This window comes from Phacochoerus africanus, chromosome 3 (genome assembly GCF_016906955.1).
Source record: "Phacochoerus africanus isolate WHEZ1 chromosome 3, ROS_Pafr_v1, whole genome shotgun sequence".
NCBI classification, from domain to species: domain Eukaryota; kingdom Metazoa; phylum Chordata; class Mammalia; order Artiodactyla; family Suidae; genus Phacochoerus; species Phacochoerus africanus.
The window spans coordinates 7,588,261-7,605,038 of record NC_062546.1 but is presented as its reverse complement, the minus strand read 5'-3'; the positions used below and the strand labels follow the sequence as shown (position 1 = coordinate 7,605,038).

The 16,778-nt window shown below is 46.5% G+C and overlaps 1 protein-coding gene across 2 annotated transcripts in view; it reads left to right on the top strand.

Moving 5' to 3' along the window:
• The window catches only part of DOK5 (docking protein 5), a 153,236-nt gene extending 137,164 nt beyond the window's left edge, over positions 1-16,072 (top strand). For both annotated transcript variants that reach the window (XM_047770821.1, XM_047770822.1), the window contains exons 7-8: positions 6,933-7,053; positions 15,596-16,072. In XM_047770821.1, the coding sequence (XP_047626777.1) occupies positions 6,933-7,053; positions 15,596-15,660 (186 nt within the window). In that variant the 3' untranslated portion in view covers positions 15,661-16,072. The remainder of the gene's footprint in view (positions 1-6,932; positions 7,054-15,595) is intronic.
• Positions 16,073-16,778: the final 706 nt, after the last annotated feature.

The window sequence follows — 16,778 nt, the reverse complement described above, 5'->3', positions numbered from 1 at the left end:
GTAACAAAAATATATCCATATACCAAGAGACTAAGAATACAGTTTTTTACAACTTTTTAAAAGTAGATAGGCCTTCCCTCGTGGTGCAGCAGGTTAAGGATCCAGCATTGGCACTGCAGCGGCTTGGGTCGCTGTTGTGGCGGGGCTTCAGTCCCTGGCCGGGAACTTCCAGTGTGCCTTGGGCATGGCAAAAAAAAAAAAAAAAAAAAAAAGAAAGGGAGGAAAGAAGGAAGGAAGAAAAGAAAGGAAGGAAGGCAGGCAAGGTAATGAATATCACAAAAATATAGACCGAAGGAAGGAAGGAAGGAAGGAAGGAAGGAAGGAAAGAGGGAAGGAAGGAAGGAAGGAAGGAAGGAAGGAAGGAAGGAAAGAAAGAAAGAAAGAAAGAAAGAAAGAAAGAAAGAAAGAAAGAAAGAAAGAAAGAAAGAAAGAAAGAAAGAAAGAAAGAAAGAAAGAAAGAGAGTAATGAATATCACTGGGACTTCAACCTCCCCTCCTTTTAGGTGCCAGCCAAATAGCACCAGATCCAAAGGCCGAGCGCCCTTGGAGACTGTAAACGCCCAGGGGAGGGGGTGGGCCTGGGTGGGGGGAACCTTTGGTCTTGGGGGAGGAGAACCCTAGAGCTTCCTAGATTTTTTCCTGCTCCTATGCTTGTTCTCTGTCTGTAGTAAGAGCTTCCTTCATGCTTGTTCATTGAATACCAGCTGGGATCAGGTGATGAAATATATTCCCTAAGTATATTTCTTTATTTGATTTGATGTGTGGCTTTGTTGGTGGTGGTGGTGTTCCCTGAAAACTTTTTAAAACGTCTGCCCTTGCGCCAGAAACACAGGCCAGTATCAAATATTTAGGTTTAGAGAGAAAACGGGAATGTTCCTATTAGGACGTGGTTCAGAACTCTTCTTAAAGACAGTCTTTGGGCCGATAGAGGGCTAATTATAAATACTACCAGCATTTCTGAGCCCCACAATGAGTCATGTGCTTTCTTGGAATTATCTGCCAAGGAGGCACTATTTGTCTTTTTTATTGACAGGATATTAAGGACTAAAGGAGATTAAATAACTAGCCTAGAGCCATGCAGTTATTAGTGGCAGATTCCAAACTTTAACCTCAGTTTTCTGATTCCGGAATCGGGGCGTGATATTACCACAGGGGAAAACGTTTTTCCCCAGTGATTGGTCAATGGTGATAAGTTATGCGGGGCAGGGGGTTTCAGTGTGTGGTCCCTGGACCCGTATGCTCTGAATCCTGGGGAGAAAAGAAAATCCCCCATCCACGGTGGGGGTGGGGGCCAGGAACCTGCATTTTCATGAGCCCTCCCGATGATTCTTGCTAGCTAAAGTTGGAGAGCTTGGAAGACTGCTGACCCAGGGTCTGGAAAGCATAGGGAGAGGTGTATTTGCACATTCGCTTTTCATAGGAGATTGAATAAGCGAGACAGGAAGGTTTAGTTCAGGAAGCAGGTATAGAATGTCCGTGGACTGGGGTGATGTCACCGAGACAGCTCAGTTTCAGTGGAACCAGAGAAAGAGACATTGAAATGCTGGGGTCTTTTCAAACCTAGCCTTACTTTTCCTCTCTTGGACGGAATTGTCCCTTCTGATTCAGCTTTGCCCACATGCTGTGCTTAAAATATCCAGAGAAAAAATAAGTGGGTTTATATATACTTCCTTAAACTGAGGCTACTACCCGAATGGGATGCGCTTGAAGTCTCTCAAGTCGAGCAGACACTCGGCGTCCACGCAGCTCTGACTCATGGCACAATCTTAGTGTCAAAACTGGGTCCTTATTCAGTGACTTGAGGGCTCAGGTGGAATGTGTGGACAATTACGAGGTGATATGCAGGTGCAGAGTGGCCATGGGCAGAGACCCTGCTTGAGTTATTTTAAGGAGCAGCCCCGCCGTCCATTAAGAGTCTGATGAGAAGGGAGGTAGGTCTTGAAGTTCCGATCTGTGTGCTGCGGTGGTGATCGGTGCTTCTTTCTCAGCGGATCCCGAAGAAGGTCACAAACGTCGCCCGTGAGCATGCTTATGACTGATTGGAGCTGCAAACAGTCCCCTCCCCGAGGGCGGTTCGGTTTTGCCAAAGACGTTGCTTTGTTGTCAAAACAGAGGGATGCTGGAGAAGGACGAGAGGGGTGGTGGTGTGGTTAAGGCTCCCCACGGCTCTGCCCTCCTGGTCCCAGACTCGTGAAAGTGCAGGAGCCACCCAGGAGTGTCGGCTGAACCAAATGAAGAGCAGAAACCAGAACCAGGGTTGGCGGTGGAGAGGACCGTGGTTCTTCTGTTCTTGCCGACGCGCTATGTATCCTGATCCCCAGGATGTCTTCTCTCCCAAGAGGCTTGATGCGATTTGCCCGCTACGATGACGGAAGGGCCTTGACAGTCCGCGCTTCTCCCGCCGTGACCATCAGGAGCCTTTTAGAAGGAACCTGTCTGTATTAGTGATGATAACAACGAGGGATCAGGCTTTGACCAGTTATCACTCAAATTTGTGTTACCTTCCCTGTGGCTGCCTGACCGGAAGTAGCCACCCACTAACTTATTACAGGACATTATGCTTTAAAAAAATGGTCCTCAAAACAGACTCCTATCTGATTTTTTTTTTTTTTGAGAATAGCTTCATTGAGCTGTAATTCACATACCATACAATACACTCTTTAAAGATTTAGTGGTGTTCACATACTCACGGAATTGCGAAACCATCACCGCAGTCACCTCCAGAACATTTTCATCACCCCCTAAAGAATCCCATCTCCTGTAGCCATCATCCACCCAGCTTCCGGCAACCATGCATCTCCTTTCTCGGCAATCTGCCTGTTCTGGCAGTTCATGTGAATGGTCCTTTGCCACTGGCTTCCTTCGCTCAGCGCCGTGTTTTCAGATTCATCCGGGTTGTAGCCTGTGTCGGGACTTCATTTCTGTTTTATGGCAGTCTGATTCTTCTTCTTCTTTGTTTAGTTTTACTATCTCCTTAGGAAGGCAAGTTCCATGAGGAAGGAGACGGGGAGGCTTACACTCGGGGAGGCCGTGTCCCATGTCACACACAGTCCATCTGGAGGACAACTCCTTGGTCAGCTTCTCTCCCAGCAGCACCATGCTTGGTGTGTCTTTGAAACCCCATCAGTTACATCCATTGATGGATGATTTCAGGCCACTGGGCAGCTCCCTCCGGCTGGCTTAGGAGACCTCCGTGCATCCCTGTTGTATAGGGGAACGTTTGAGCGCTGGAGGACAAGACGGCAGTTGTTTGACTTTCTCGAAGCTTTGTCTTTCTCTCCTGGTGGGATCTTGAGCTCACACTGAGGGTAGAAGGAATGGATGTGCAGCGCCAAACTCCCCCGCGGGCGGACTGTCCTGACCCACTGCGCATGCGCACACCAGCCTATCTTCCCCCGCAGCCCTGCGTCTGCTCATCACTCTGCAGAGCAGAGAGACAAAGTCTTATTTTTCGCTCTAGCCGCCGAGAACCACGTTAATTCCACCTGGACCCAGAGGTTCCTCGGCAGGAATGCCACTCTGGCCTAACGGTGCTTCTCATTTACTGGGTTATTTCCTGCTACCAGGGCAAGGGCTGGGTTCATTTGTTCATCCGTCCGTCCATCCATCCATCCATCCATCCTGTATTTGTTAAGCCTCGGGAGGCCCCAGTTAGTTGCTGGGGATACAGAGATCAAAGATCGAATCCCCACTTTCTTGGAGCTCACAGTCTACAGGAGGAGAGGGCTAGTTTAGCTGCTACCATGCAACAGTGAAATGTAGAGGAGGAGCAGGACCGTGGGGTGTCTGGCAGGGGCACCTGCAGTCCTTACGGGCAGAGACCATCAGGAGGTGATTCCTGAGCTGACTCCTGAAGGGAGGGAGGTGTTAGCCAGGTGAGGAGTGGGGGGAGCCCTCGGGGTTAGGAATCATTCCCAGTGGCATTCACAGTGGCCTGGATGGGTGAGGGTGGACTTCTCGGGGCTGTGGCTTGGGCCAGGCCATAGTGTGGCATGAGACAGGAGGGGTAGCAAGATTGGAGGATAAGAATTACTTCTGGTAGTTACCTGGTGGCTCAGCAGGTTAAAGATCCGGCGTTGTTACTGCAGTGGCAAGGGTTCAATCCCTGGCCCGGGAACTTCTGCATGCCAGCCCCCCCCCCCCCTGCCAAAATAAAAAGGGAGGGGGAATTACTTCCAGGACTCTTTTCCACCAGACTCTTCACCAAATGATTTCCTAAGTCTACTCAGTCTTAGAGAATTCAGACATTCTTGCCTTGCTCAATAAGAAGTCTTTTCTCAGCATTTTTCTCCAAAGACAATTAAAATGCCCCTTTCATAAAATTAGATATTCTTTCAAAGGTTTGAGGAAAAAACAGAGAACCAGGCTTTGTAATGTTCTCTATGCAACATGACATTGGTGTCCTTTTATTTTTGTTCCTAAATAAGCTTTCTAAAAGTACAGTCAAATCACGCGGAATTATAGTCTCCGAATATCATGAGTAGTTTGAAGTGACGGCTGTTTCCAAATATTTTCTTTATATTAAAATTTGTATTATATTAAATGTAATCCCTTTATATTAGGGAAATCAAATAATCAGTACCTTGAAAATTCAGTTCTTTTCCTCTCTTTATTTTCTCGTCTTCCATATTAACGGGGTTGAATGCCACCAGAAGTCACTAGTACATAGTTTTTTTTTTCTTTTTTTTTTTGGTTTGTTTGCTTTGGGCTTTAGCTCTTAAACATTGAGACTTTCATTTCTACAGGAATAGAGAAAGAGTTACAGAACTTTTCTACTAGCTTTCATTTTCAGTTTTTGGCCTTTTTGATCTAACACGACATGTTCAGGAAAAAAAAAAAATGTCCACAAGAAACCTAGTGCTATGTAATTCTGCTTGGGGACAGTTTGGTAGCTGCGCTGTTGTGATCGAGAATTCAGCCCATCACATGCAAATGCAAGATGTGTCAATTCAAACTGTCTGTGGGAAAAATGGTTAGAATCCTTTTTTTTTTTTTTTTAAGTCATTAACTGCAATGAGTTTTGGTCTCCAGGGTGTGACTCCTCATGTTATTTTGGCTTTATTGAGGAAACATATCAATATGCCTGGAACCACTATGTTAATGAGTTGTGCAGAGTGGAAAGTTTTTGTTTTTTTTTTTAATCTTCATATGGGCTTTGCAATTTATATTCATCCTTATAATATCCTCCATTTTTTCCTGTTCCTGGTTTGTGCTAGGCAGGTGCTAAGCAAGTGTCATCTCACTGAACCCGAGCAGGTAAATATTTAATGCCAGCTTTTCTCTTAGGAGCAATTAAACTGGCATTCCACAGGAAACGGTGGTCTGCAGCGCACTGTTTGCTTAATGATACAATAAGTGAAGAATGTTTCCTTTTTAGCTGAAACGAATCTGCCTTCCTCTGGTTTGCAGTCGCTAAGGATTCCGTTGTGTCTCTGCAGTTAACCGGGTCCTGAGTGATGGAGACATGTTCACCCCCTGTTATCCATGATTGCAAACTGCATCCTAATGCGCATCCTTGTACAAATTCATGTCTTTCTGGGCAGGTTTTTATAAGACTGGGGTGGGTTATTTGATATCCAGGCAGCTCCAGGAAATCCGTCATTGCAAACTGGGTCACTTCTCGTGTTATGGCCCATGAATGTCACACTTGGGTCTAGACAGGGGCTCAGGTGAGAGGGTGGCTGGAGGGCAGCCTCCCGTCTCACACCCACTGCTCTTCAGGCCTGTGTTGTCCCCATTTGCCTGCTGTTCACCTGCTGCTCATCTTCCTAAGTTGGCTTCTCTCTTAGCCTCCCCCCAAGACGGCCAGATAGACCATCCATCACTCCCCCAGGACCTGGAGCCTCATGCTGTGTCCTCAGCTGCTCTTAGACGTCTGGACCCTGAAGCCACAACTCCCCCCCCCCGCCCCCCGCCATCCTGGATGAGGGTTGGGTGCTTGTAGGAGCGGGCAAGGCTTGTTTTCTTGTGCTGGTGATGGACACCCAGCTCAGGTCAGCTGCAACTGAACAGAAGTGGTCAGCTGCTGTGAATGAGACATCCTGGGCTGGTTCTGGGTTCAGGTGGGGTCCAAGGTCTCCGGGGAGCTTGTCAAGACCCCCCCCCCCGTCGTCTTGACTGTCTTCTTTGGAATACTGTCCGCTGACCAGCTTGTTCTCGCTCCCCTTTGTTCCAAGATAGGCTCTGGACCTGTCTCCTGTCTTCCCAGCAGCCCCACCAGAAACCTCAGATACTCAGTTCAATAGATGTCTGCTTTTTTATTTTAAACGATTTTTATTTTTTCCTTTATAGTTGGTTTACAGTGTTCTGTCAATTTCTACTGTACAGCAAAGTGACCCAGTCACACACACACACGCACACCCATATATACACATTCTTTTTCTCACATTATCCTCCATCATGCTCCATCACAAGTGATTAGATAGAGTTCCCTGTGCTAGACAGCAGGACCTCATTGCTTATTCACTCCAAATGCCATAGTTTGCATCTACTAACCCCAAACTCCCAGTCCATCCCACTCTGTGCCAGGAAAGAATCTAGGCCCTGAGATTCAGCAGTGAGTAAAACAGGCCAACCCCCCCTGGTACCTCTGCTGATTCTCTCTGCCAAAAACATTCTAATAAATGTCCCCAGAGATTGTATCTCATTGGCCTGGCTCAGGTCACCAGGCCACCCCTAGAATCCGTGGGGAGGTCAGCCTCACCGTGAGGAAAGGGGCTGAGCGGAGGTGGAGGGGGCATCCCCCAAGGAACATCCATGCTCTGTGGCCACGCGGGTGAGAATGGATGCTACCGAGTCAGCGGGACCCCCAGGAGTCCACCTGCCGGCACACAGGCATCCGCCTGCGGGCCGGCTCCCAGTTCACAGCCCGCCGGGGTCCCTGGGTCAGGCCTGCAGTTGCTGACGGATGCTCTCCCTTCCCTCCGACACAGCTGCAGATGAAGATGAGCGAGCGGGCCGCCTCGCTGAGCACCATGGTGCCACTGCCCCGCAGCGCCTACTGGCAGCACATCACGCGGCAGCACAGCACCGGGCAGCTCTACCGCCTGCAGGGTAAGCGGGGGCTGACTCTGTGTGTGTGTGTGTGTGTGTGTGTGTGTGTGTGTGTGTGTGTGTTGGGGGTGGGCTGTGAATATGGGGGGTGCTGACTGTGTGTGTATGGGGGGTGCTGACTGTGTTGGGGGGGTGCTGACTCTGTGTGTGGGGGTTCTGGGTGTGTTTGTGCATGGGGGATGCTGTGTGTGTGGGGGGGTGCTGACTGTGTGCAGGGTGGGGGAAGGGGAGCCCCAGGGAGGGGGCTCAGCCCCTCACCCCTGCTGTGGCACGGCCGGCAGGCTTTCCCCCAGGGCCTGGCTGCTCATCAAAGTCTCACTCCTGGGGTTCCCATTGTGGCTTAGGGGTTACGAACCCACCCAGTATCTGTGAGGACACAGATTCAAACTCTGGTCTCGGTCAGTGGGTTAAGGATCCAGTGTTGCCTTGAGCTGTGGTGTAGGGCACAGATGCGGCTCGTTCTGGTGTTGCTGTGCCTATGGTATAGGCTGGTGGCTACAGCTCTGATTTGACCCCTAGCCTGGGAATTTCCATATGCTGCAGGTGTGGCCCCCAAAAACAAACAAACAAAAAAGAGTAAAAAAATAAAAGTCTCACTCCCTGGTCACTTAACTCTGACCCAGTGTCTGGGGGGAAAAATTGCTTAAAATGCAGATTCTTGGGCCCTCAACCCCAGAGATTTTTAAGGTGTCGGAAGTGGCTGAGCAACCTGCCCTTAAAACAACCCACACGGGATCTGGGCGCGAGGTCAGGGTCCAGCTTGGAGAAATAGTCCAGCGGGCTGATGACCGAGCACTCAGCACTCCTTGGGAGCGTGGTGCTAGAAATGGAGGTGGTCCAGGCCCCTCTGCAGACCACGGGAGTCAGGGCCCCGGAGGGTGTGTGTTCACCAGCCTCCAGGTGATGCCCAGGACACACACACTCAGGACCCACGCTCTCCTGGAAAGAAAATAGAGTGGGTGGGGGCGCAGCATCCTGGGCTCTAGTTTGCCCTGATGCTAAGCCAATCCTAAGAAGCCCCCCTTCCAGAAAAGCGATCTCTAAGCAGGGTATCCAGTGGCTCCTGGGGGAACAGCAGGAACAATGAAAACATTCTTCAAAGCATTTTCTTATCCTTTCAGAGGCGCCTTTGCATGTTTTATGGGACATAAGAATACCTTGTGTGGATGTAACTCCTAAATAAACAAACAGGCCTATGTGGCAGATTCTTGCTGAGGAACTTTTCACTGATGGGGAGGGAGCAAGACCCCAAACGCTGAAGAATATTTGCTAGCTCGTATCTAGTTCCCATGCAGAAACTTGCTAAGTAAATGAAAGACCACAGGAAACCATGGCTGTGGCCATAAATACCTGCTCTCTGTACCTTAGTCACCAGCCTTTCCTCCAGCTCTTCCTGCTGGTCAGAGAGTGTTTTCAGTGCTTTCTCCCTAGAATTTTGTGCCTTCCTCCCCTTTCAAGGTAACACTGTCATCTCCAGGTCTTGCCTCCAATGCTCTCCCCAGCTCCAAGGTCACCCTCCCAGGCCGTATTATAACTGGCAGGCAAGGTGTGTCAGGTCACGAGTACCCATAAAATGAAGATGCCGCACTCTCTTTTATAGCCTCCACCACACTTCATTTGCATATTTATTTGTGTGACTGGTTGACCCAGGACTGGCTCTTCCAAGAAGCAACAGTGCCAAGGAGGGCAGGAGACCTGTCTTTTTTTAAAATCCTCATCATTTTGCCCCCTGTGGAGCACCTTGTATGGAGTAGCCATTCCATGAATATTTGTTGAACAACTGCATAACGTTAAGAGTGCGTGAAAGGTACTCACATTCTTGTCTTTATGGCTCTAGGCTCTGTTCACTAGTGGGGAGCCTGCTATTTTGTCGATGCTCAAAAATAGGTCCTGAACACTCAAGTCCTGAGTAACTACTTTGATAATTGATAAAGAAACTTACCTTCCTGGACATACCTGTTCAGAGAGGGAGTTAGGTTAGATCAGGTTGTCACAAATTCATTGGTTTCATGTCAGAACGAATTCAGAATTTTTTTGCAGTATTTGACGTATATCATCACAGTTTTTGTCATATACCTATCGCTTATACTATTAATCAGATTTCTTCAGTCTTTTCTACTTAAATGCATTTATTTCTTAAAATATGTTTTACTGCCTTTGTAGTGTTATAACAACTGCCTGTAAGTTTTCTAGTACCCAATAAGATCAGCTGTACAGATGCATCTAATAATTATTGCAGGTTTAAAGGAAGCATGTGTATGGATGCATACTCATACGAAGCGATGGAATTGCTTTGTAACTTGGCTTTCTCTACAAACCCAAATAATTTTTACAAAAAAGCTATGTCTTCTCAGATTCTACGTGTCTGCAATACAAAAGAAATCTGAGAATCAAAGTGATACGGGCTTCATAGAGAGGAAATGGGTAAATGGCCTTAATTTCTAATAGACATCCTGGCAATGTGAGAATAGTCAACTTGTATTGCAGTTGATGAATCACAGGGTTTCCCCAAAATACCGCATTTGCAAAGAGGCCACCGAGAGGGAGGACATCCTGCATATTTAGAATGTGGTGCAGTTTCAGAATTTATTAGCAAAAATCCCAGAACGGAGTTCCTGTCATGGCACAGTGGTTAACGAATCCGACTAGGAACCATGAAGTTGTGGGTTCGATCCCTGGCTTCGCTCAGTGGGTTAAGGATCCGGCGTTGCCATGAGCTGCAGTGTAGGTCGCAGATGTGGCTTGGATCCCGCGTTGCTGTGGCTCTGGCATAGGCCGGCAGCTACAGCTCCAATTGGATACCTAGCCTGGGAACCTCCATATGCTGCGGGAGCAGCCCTAGAAAAGGCAAAAAGACAAAAAAAAAAAAATCCCAGAACTTAAATATCCACAGGACGATCTGGACATAGACAATGCCCTATGAGGAACACACTCATTTTTGCAGAGTCCTTATTTTAACTGATCTAACGCTATCCTTCACCAAAACAAGTAGGCACAAGAAAGGATTTTAAGGCCCAGGGTCTTATCGGGGCCCTGATGGTGTAATAAGATTTTTTAAATCTTCTTAAGTTTAAAGGAGATGTTTTAGATGCTGTTGCCATGCTGTTTGTATGCTCCTTGGACTTCCAAGACTACCTCTGACAAGGACGACATCTGCTTGCTCTGAAGAAAACAACTCTGTTTTTTTTTTCTATCATATAGACAGTTTTTTTCAACCACAACGACCAAAATTGCAAATTTACCTGCATGAAAAAGCCCATCTTGTGGTTGGAAAACCATCCATAGCTGACAGGTCTGGGATTGATCATCAAAGATGAGTAATCCACGACTTCCAAAAGGCAGTAGTAATAATATTCCCTCCCGGAGTGGAGCAGAGCAACACGAGACAGCCCCACAAAGAAACAAATCATGCTCTTTGCAACGTTTCTGTTGTTTTTGTCAAAAATAGCAAGCCACAAACCAAACAACTCATCAGACTTGAATGTGGGTTTCTTTGATAAGCCTTGATATCTAGACTTATTATTTTTCTAATCAATACTCGAAAGTGATGAGATTCAGGCAGACCTCAGAGATATTGCAGGTTCGGTTCCAGACCACTGCAATGAAGCACATACTGCAGTATAGCGAGTCACATGAATTTTTTGGCTTCCTAGTGAACAAAATTATGTTTACACTCTCCTATAGTCTAGTAAGTACGCAGTCGCGTTCTGTCTGAAAAGATGTACATAACGTACAATTGTGCAAAGATTTACAATTAAAAAATACTTTATTGCTAAAAATGCTAACCATTCTTTGAGGCTTTAGCAGGTTGTAAAAATCACGTCAAATATATAATAACAAATATAATAACAATAGACCAGTTTGAAATATTGCGAGAATTATCAGAATGTGACACAGAGACACGAAGTGAGCAAAAGACGCTTTTGGAAAAAGGGTGCCAATGGGACCTGCGCGATGCAGGGTTGCCACAGACATTCACTTTGTAAAAAATGCAGGACCTGTGAAGTGCGATAAAGCGAAGCCGAGTGCCAGCATTATTGTACCATTAAGTTCAAGTTTATAGGTATAGCTTTTCCAAATGAACACAGAGGTAGTACTCACCAAACAGTCATTTGAAGGTAGTGGTAACTTGACTTCTAATGAAGTAAATGCCTGAGATCATGGGCAAAAAAGGCCAGAGAATTCCCGACGATGATGGATGATCCGATCTTGCGATTGATAATTTTTTCAGAGTTTTGAAGATGATAATTAAAGTTATTATTCGTTGCTCCTTGTCATGTGATAAGACCTTCATGGGACACAAGTTTCCAACCGCATTCTTACATTTTTCCTGCTTGGACTGCATGCCAATACTCCATGAAATGTTCTAGTATCTTGGAATGTTTCTGTGCAAGAGGAGGGCACGGTAATTGCTCCTCCTGCTTCCTCTTCTTCTTTTGTTTGCTTGTGTTTTGTACCAGCAGTTTCATCAAATTATTTGTTTTCACCTGTGTTTGTTCCCTGTGTAGGAATTAATGCGATGTATTTTATTTTGATATTTAATTTGTACCAGTGTTTACTGATAACTTCTCGCCAGCTTGTTCTCTGTAGATTTGTCCATATTTATTCTATCTGGTGGACTGCGTTTTAGTCACCAGTGGTCACGGAAACACGCTGCCAACATGTGCTCTACGTGTGGTGTGGGACTCAATTTACCCATAAATTTGATAGATTAAAAAAAATTGTTCACAGACCACCTAAAATTATCTTGCTTATCAGAGGTGGTCATTTACACAGCAGGTGAATAGGACAAGTTCATCTGTGCCACCTGCCTTCCTGCTTCCCTTCAGCCTCCTCCCAGGAAAAAAAGTGAAATTGGGAAAAATGAATAATATCTTGGCCCCGTGTGTATCACACAGTGAGATTACACTGTGCAAAATTTCTTCTTCTTTTCCTGGTATTTATGAGCTTTAATCCCTCTGGCCAGTTCACCTATCCTGATGTATTTCAGGATGACTTTTCCCGACAGATCTGGAGATGAATCTAGGAAGTGATACAGATCCTTATGAGGGAATTTATCCAGTGGCTTTGAGAAAAATTTTTCTCTCCAAATTTAATCCCAGCCCGCCACCTGCTGGTTTATTTTGGAATTACCATTTTATTATTGCTGGTTTCGGCAGGGAGAGGAAGGAAGCTGCTGGTTTTGACACACGCCCAGTACTCTAGGATGTATTTCATCCACCTTCACTGCTTCTCCCACCCCATTTTCCAGTTTTCAAAACTATTATGCTCAGGTATAGACAGAATCAACAAGAGAAGGAGGTTTATCATGGACACCGAGAAGAAATTTATGAAACAGAAGCATGCAACACTAGGCTGAGCATTTCGTTCCCAGGATTCTTTTGAGGATTCATTACATAAAAGAACCACAGAGTCATCTTTTCCCAGTTGTGTTCTGTGTTGTCCTCATGCTTGTTGATAGCACTCTCCTCCAAAAAGAGTCTTGTGGGCCAGTAAGTTTGGGGCAAAACCACTACGTGTTAAATTATCCTTTAGGAGATTCAGACAGCAAATCAGTGTTTTCAAGGCTCTGAGATGTCCTGCAATAAAGGACATGTTTAATCTTGTTTAAACAAGAGCTCTGCAAATTTATTTGAACAGGTAATGTTTCCTTTCTAGTAACACATCACTAGTGAAGTGCCAGAGTTATTCCTCACAAGACGTATTCAATGTGTATCTTTATAAAAGCTGCCTTTTCCTAAGGACCTGTTGTGTTCCAGGCTTTGCACTGGGAACTTAACGTATGTTGTCTTATCCACCCGAGCGTGTTTTCTTCCCATGTGCAGCTAAGAGACAGAATTTAAAGGGTTAGTAAGGCGTCTAAGATCACCTGTCTAGTGAGGAGTTGAGGTTTTCATCTGCTTATCATTGGCTCATTCATGTATTTGGTAAAGGTTAATTGAACATCTGCTTTATGCCAAACACTGTGCTAGGTGATGGGCTTATATCATTGATCAGTTGTGACTCTAGATAATTTCGGGAACTCCAAAGAGTGGCCTCAGATGTTTGTGTCACTCTATGGGGCATCGTCTGTGTTACCTTATGTGGCTCCCCTGGCAACAGTTTGCGTTGGCAAGCATGGGGCCCTCTTCGTTTCAATAATGGCAGAAACTGAGACCTTTGGAGGTCAAGTACTTATTCAAGGTGACATAGCCAGTGGGTTGAGGGCCTGACATGAGAACGCCGGAGTGTTCTGACTCCTGGTCCAGGGCTATTTCTTGATCGTATGTTCTTGCCTTTGGAAGGAAATTCTGCCCCCATGGGGGTTCCCAAGGCAGATGCCATGTGATGGAAATAACTCCTCCAGAGGGCTGGTTCCAGGCCACGCAATTTATATTTTTGCTTTAAGGATACTAGATGCTTGGAGCATTAACAGTCCTAACGTTTGGAGAAGTTGACATTCGTTCTTCAATATTAACTCTAACACAGCCACCTACATTGTATGTGCAGCCAGTTAAGAGAGATGTCATAGATTAAAGCTGAGCAAATGTGAAAAGATGACGAATAAAACCCGTGTCTCGAGCTCTCAGGTCTCTAGGGGCCAGGAGGACAGGCTAGGAGCGGAATAGGGCAGGTAGAGGAGGGAGGGGTCCCCGGTCAGTGGCAGGAAGAGAGCAGGCCCTTTAAGGAAGTCTGCAGCTGTTTAAAATATTGACCAGCCATTGCAAACGTTTTATGCCCTGCACAGGCCAGAGAACAGGGCTGGGCCCAGAGGGGGTCCCCTGGCCAGTACCAGCCTGCGACCTTTGTGTCAACTGCAAAAATGTAAGAAAATCTTTCACTCCATCTCCTGGCTTTAAGCTTAAAAATAGCCTTCCAACCAAGCCGGGAAGACTCACTTAACCAGCGTGATAGAAGCTGCTGGTGTTTTCATTTCGACTTGACCCCAAAGGGAAGCTGTTCGTCACTTTCTCGAAAACTCTTAGAGTCTGAGGAGTGACTGTTGAAGGTGCAGGGGGAACTTTGCACGAGACTGAAGATTTGGATTTTGCATTGATGCTGTTTCTATGCTGTGGGCTTCCTGCAGGGGATTTGATCAAACTGTAATAAAGGTTTGCCCGGATTTTTACTTGTAGGACTCAAACCCATTAAAGCATTTTCTCTGTGTAATTGCGTGTGTGTGTGTGTGTGTGTGTGTGTGTGTGTGTTGGAAAGAGATTACAGTTTGTGTTTGAAATGGCTTGGAGCCTGGAAGAAATGATTTCTAGCGATTCGAGATATTTTAATATCACATTTCTCTAATAATGATCACTGCTGTTGCATACCAGCGACTGTATGTTCAGATATATAATTTTCTTACAGTGTGATTTGAGGCTTGCACAGATCTGAGTCCACAGTTTCTTACATCAAAAAGCACTAGACTGGGGTGTGACAGAGGCCAGGGCTGTTGGTATTAAGGAGATAGAGCATCCACAGGTCCTGGGAACCTTTTTGCTGAGTTTGGCGTTTGCTGGGGGGACGGACCTGCTACCCTGGCCGTGGGCCCCTCCCCCTGTGTGTTAGGGTGGCCTGATGCACGTGCTTGGTTTCAGGAATGCTGTGCTCATGTAGGTTTTGCTCTGCGAGCCTCTGAGAGCTCTTGATACAGTCTGCAGAGTAAATTCCTTCACGTGTGGTAACCCTGGGCCAGCAGATGGCAGTAAAACCTTTTGTTTTTGTAAAATCAAGCCCTCTGCCGGGACGGCACCCTGGCCTCCTGGCCACATCCAACCTGCTGGCCGTTGTTGTTCTCAAGGTTTGAGAACATACGAACTGGGTGCGTTTGTGCTACTGGGAGCGGAGTTAAGTAGTTACTCTGAGACGGTGCTGTCTGTAAAATCTAAAATATCATAGAGAAATTTTGCAGCCCCTATCTTATGTCACAAAGGAGGCCACCAGTGGCCCTGTGTGTTGCCTTCCTGACTTCTTCACTTTTCTTGGTTTGGAACTTAAACCTGAAATAATAAAGGCTAAATGGCTTTGGAGAAGTCCTCTGTCTGAGTTCCCTGGTGGCTTAGCAGTTAAGGATCCAGCATTGTCACTGTTGTGGCTCATTCCCTGGACTGGGAACTTCCGAATCCCATGGGCGTGTTCCCTCCCCCCCCCCCCCCGCCAAAAAAAAAAAGAAAAAGTCCTTGGTTATAGCAAGATTTCCTAGGTATAAATATAATATCGTCTTATTTTCGGTCAGGTTTCCAAAGAGTGTCCTCGCCAAAAGATGCCACTGTCCTTTGATTCTATCTCATTTCCCCTAAATATTCTGGGTATGGGAGTTGATGAAGATGACATGTTAAGGATGTTTCCTTAAGTGACCATCGCTCAAGGCAAAGGCTTCATGCACATAAGACGTGAATGATGTCACCTCTCACAACGCTCATTTGCATATCCCCACGAGTGGCCCCAGGTGGTGGCGGGGGGGATCCTGTGTCTTATGTTACCTATTTCTGTTATAGAGAAACTTGCGATTAGCTCCTCTGGTTTCCTGAATTATAACTGCCGGTTTAAAATTCTTTTTTTGGAAAAGATGTCACCAGCCCTCTGAAGCTTCATCGAACAGAGACTTTTCCCACCTACCCATCTGAGCACTGACTGAACTGGCCAGAGTTGTGACACGCTTGAGATGTGTCGGCCACAGATCCACCCGGGAGGTCGAAGGACGACCCCGAGGGAAGCGATGCAGATGCTCCCCGTCCTGGCCAAGTGTGTGGTCCTTGGGAAATTGCAATACTCTCTTTGTCTTCTTCTTTCCTCCCCGCCCCCCTTTTCATAAACAAAAAACCCTTAGCTTAATTGAAACCTGCTCTATAGATAACGACACTTGGTTCCCTCTTCTTCGACAGCTGGACAGAAAGGAGGTGATGCCGCAAAATGTTTTTCTATTGTCGGTATCCCTGTCCTTTGCGCTTCTCTGACTCTGTCCTTTTGCGGATTCTTGTGATTTTTCTGAGTGTTTCCATTGTATGACCGTCCTGACAATAAAATGGCTCTTCATTATTGGTTATTCGTGTGCGCCGTATCCCTCAGTTAGTGACATGCTTCTGCTTTACTGGTGGCAGTCATGTTTTACCATGTTCCCCATTAGTTAAATCAGTGCTTTGACTCAATATGACCTATTATGTTCAGAAATCCCTTTTCTACCACCCTTTAGTATTCTTTACAGGTGACAGCTTCTCTCTCACCCCATCTCCCCCTTCCCTCCCCTTTTTCAAAAGCCCTTTGTTTTGTTTTGTTTGGTGTACCTCCCTAAAAGATTTTAAAATAAAAGATCATTCTTCACCCGTATGGTCCTGGGATGCTGCCTCTATCGTCTTCTCTCTCACTCCAGTGTTTCTGAAGCTGAGGAAATCGCTTCCTTAAGAGCCCTGAGCGAGGCTGGGCATCGAGTTTGCCAGCATCCAGCCATTCATGCGTTTGTTCACCTGTTTGCTCAGCTGGTCAGTGCCGAGCAGCTGCGAGTCCCACGTCCTGCGCTTGACAGAGCCCGGGGATGTAGAGATAAAAAGGCTCTGTCACCAAGGACCTTAAGTGCAAAGGAGGGTGACAAGGACATAAAGACACAATCCACTACAGAGTGACAGCTGCTAAACTGGCCCCCAGAGGTGCTGTAAAGAGACGGTCACTGCAATTGCCAGGTGGGAATTGAGTCGTGTGAACGTCTGAGGCTAGAGTTACTATAAAGCTGCATGAGAGCAGGGCTGGTGTCTGCC